Source organism: Ananas comosus, linkage group 1 (genome assembly GCF_001540865.1).
Source record: "Ananas comosus cultivar F153 linkage group 1, ASM154086v1, whole genome shotgun sequence".
In the NCBI taxonomy this organism is placed as follows: Eukaryota; Viridiplantae; Streptophyta; class Magnoliopsida; order Poales; family Bromeliaceae; genus Ananas; species Ananas comosus.
Window position 1 is genome coordinate 2,343,285 of NC_033621.1, and position 3,492 is coordinate 2,346,776.

Consider the following 3,492-nt stretch of genomic DNA (forward strand, 5'->3'; position numbering starts at 1 on the left):
GGTAATGAGATTCTTCGAAACCGTGTGAGAGCGCGCCAGCTCAAATCTCTCCTTTCACCCCTTGACTTTTTTTTTTTTTGGTTTTGAAAAATTATTTTCTTTTTTTTTTTTTTTTTTTTTTTTTTTGGTTTTGAAAAATTATTTTTTTTTTTTTTTTTTTTTTTTTTTTTTTTTTTTTTTGGTGTATTAATTTCGCATCTCTATATATGTATGGTTCGTTCCTCGAACGAGGGGTGTGTAGATCTCACACCCTGAGCTTCTACTAGTATTTATAGAGCTCCTCCTCCCCACCCTCTCCCCTCATTCTCATTCTCTCTCTCTCTCTAAAACGTTGGATCGCGTTTAGAACGACATAGGGACGACGAGGAACGACTCCTAGAGGTAAATTTCCGATCCGATCTCATCTGATCTATGATGCGGAGGTCTCGATCTCTTTGTGATGTCATTTGATGCTGGATCTGTGATTTTAGTGGTGCAATTTGTTTCGATTCGTGAATCATTCATGATTCTACGATTTCTTAGGTCCTCTCGCAGATCTGAGTTTGTGATTTGTGTACGTTGACTTTGGGATCTCGTAGATCTGTAGGTTTCTGTGCATTGTTTAGGTGGATTTGACCCGTTTGGGGAAAATTTGGGTTAGATAAAGTCTTTTTTTTTGCTGGGAAATGTAGATCTGAATGTTTGTAGGAGGGGGAATGTGCACCGGGAACTAGATCTGTTCATGTTCTGGCTAATTTGCGCTATTACCTTTAGAATTTGATATATTTGAAGGCGTTTTCCATAGATCTGTGGACTATATTTTCTATCTCATGAATCCAAGGATTCAATGTGAGGGATCGTGGATTCAGTTGATCTTATATAGATTTACAGGTTCTTGTGGTTGAGTTGTATGTTTTGTTTTATTCAATTTGATCTGTGTCATCATTCCTTACCAATATCATTGAGGCTAATCTCAGGTGTAGATTGAGCCCCTGCTCCTTAATAGTTAAACATAAATGCCATTGAGCTTCATCATTTTTTTTTTGTTTTCCACTCATTTTTTTTTGAAAAAAAAATTCTGTTTTTGAATAAGATTTGTCTTTCTATGTATTATGTTCTGTATTACTGTTTAAGGTTCTTTCACATGCTTCTTCTGGATTCAAATATTGTTTTAGAATGTCCAAAAAGAACTCGAGCAAGTAATGCTGTGTGTTTTTTTTTTCTGATTTTCTTATTTGATCATGGAAGTTTTAAATTGATCGTTGGAACCGTTTGGTTTGTTAATAAGGTTTTGAAAGAGTTGCTTTGCTGTCCAGGCCTCCAACTTTTTGCTCAAAAGTGCCTTAGAAAGATTAATCTTTTGATATTATCTCATTAGGCTTGTTTTTCTGTTTCTTGTGGCATTAATTCAAACAGCTTTTAAGATAAAAAAAGATGGTGAAGATCTGCTGCCTCGGCGCCGGCTATGTTGGCGGCCCCACCATGGCCGTGATTGCCCTCAAGTGCCCAGCAGTCGAGGTCGTCGTTGTTGACATCTCCGTTGCTCGCATCTCAGCATGGAACAGCGACCAGCTCCCCATCTACGAGCCGGGCCTCGATGACGTCGTGAAGCAGTGTCGCGGCCGCAACCTCTTCTTCAGCACGGATATCGAGAAGCACGTGGCGGAGGCCGACATTATCTTCGTCTCAGTCAACACCCCGACCAAGACCCGCGGACTCGGCGCCGGAAAGGCTGCTGACCTCACCTACTGGGAGAGCGCCGCCCGCATGATTGCCGACGTGGCCAAGTCCGACAAGATTGTGGTCGAAAAGTCAACGGTCCCGGTCAAGACCGCCGAGGCCATCGAGAAGATCTTGACCCACAATAGCAAAGGAATCAACTTCCAGATCCTCTCCAACCCTGAGTTCCTCGCTGAGGGGACTGCGATTCAGGACCTCTTCAACCCAGACCGTGTTCTCATTGGTGGGCGGGAGACCCCTGGAGGTCAGAAAGCTGTTCAAGCCCTAAAAGAGGTCTATGCCAATTGGGTCCCCGAGGATCGGATCATAACCACTAACCTGTGGTCCGCAGAGCTATCTAAACTCGCTGCAAATGCCTTCCTGGCTCAGAGGATTTCTTCTGTCAATGCCATGTCAGCACTCTGCGAGGCCACAGGCGCCAATGTGGCCGAGGTGTCTTATGCTGTGGGGAAGGACTCCCGCATCGGACCCAAGTTCTTGAATGCTAGCGTCGGATTCGGTGGCTCCTGCTTCCAGAAGGATATCTTGAACCTGGTCTACATCTGTGAGTGCAACGGCCTGCCGGAGGTCGCCAACTACTGGAAGCAGGTGATCAAGATCAACGACTACCAAAAGAGCCGGTTCGTGAATCGGGTTGTGTCCTCCATGTTCAACACAGTTGCGGGGAAGAAGATCGCCGTTCTCGGATTTGCCTTTAAGAAGGACACTGGGGATACAAGGGAGACCCCTGCGATCGATGTGTGCAAGGGGCTTTTGGGTGATAAGGCTAAGATTAGCATCTTCGATCCTCAAGTGACCGAGGATCAAATCCAACGTGATCTCGCGATGAACAAGTTCGACTGGGACCACCCGATCCACCTCCAGCCGATGAGCCCAACGGCTGTGAAGCAGGTCACCGTGACGTGGGATGCATACGAGGCCACCAAGGGGGCCCACGGGGTCTGCATTTTGACCGAATGGGATGAGTTCAAGAAGCTTGACTATGCAAAGATCTACGAGAACATGCAGAAACCGGCGTTCATCTTCGACGGGCGCAACGTAATCGACCCTGAGAAGCTGAGAGAGATTGGGTTCATTGTTTACTCGATCGGGAAGCCGCTTGATCAGTGGCTCAAGGACATGCCTGCTGTTGCCTAAATCAAAGCTGCTCAAGGAGAGTAATTCTATTCGGAGGCTCGGTAGAAGGTTTAAATTCATGATTCTTATAATTGTTGTTGTTTTTTTTGTTGCTAAAGATTTAGTACTTTTCCTTGAATGGTCTATTTGTTTTCAAAATTGTAGCTTTTAGAGTCAGCTGAGTCATCTCCATGTCTTTGCCACTTATGATCTTATCATACCTTGTAGGAAGTGTCCTTTGTTATTTTTAAAAGAGAAAACCTATATTTTTGTTGTTGCCGGAGATAGAATAAGTATAAGAATAACTTTTCTGTTGTTGCTTTCATATTTGATTATACTAAATTCATCTGTGCCGCCTTTATTTCTAGCTTGTGGAGTCTAATAAATTAATTTGCATATATGTTGGTGGAAGCCCACAACTCTTTGTATTTTTTTTTTTCCCCTCCTCTCTGTTGAGTATTTGTGAAGCATTTTCAGATATTTGTCGTGAATGCACTTGCATGAATATTCTTATTAAAAATCTTAGCAAGTTTGCAAAGATATAGAGGCGCATTAAAGTTGGCGGGTATGTGGAATAATGAAGAGGGAAAAGGGTGTATTCATCTAAGGGTTTGTTATCTTTTCTCTATAGAATCAGAAGAATGACCGAGTAACGAG

At 43.4% G+C, this 3,492-nt stretch overlaps 1 protein-coding gene across 1 annotated transcript; it reads left to right on the forward strand.

Moving 5' to 3' along the window:
* LOC109713469 (UDP-glucose 6-dehydrogenase 4-like) lies at window positions 207-3,202 on the forward strand. Its single transcript, XM_020237570.1, has 2 exons — window positions 207-381; window positions 1,396-3,202. Exon 2 carries the CDS (start codon window positions 1,414-1,416, stop codon window positions 2,854-2,856), a length of 1,443 nt encoding a protein of 480 aa, XP_020093159.1. The 5' UTR covers window positions 207-381; window positions 1,396-1,413; the 3' UTR covers window positions 2,857-3,202.

Bases quoted from the DNA above. Each gene is read 5' to 3' on its own strand.
- LOC109713469 (XM_020237570.1), top strand. From the start codon at position 1,414: ATGGTGAAGATCTGCTGCCTCGGCGCCGGCTATGTTGGCGGCCCCACC.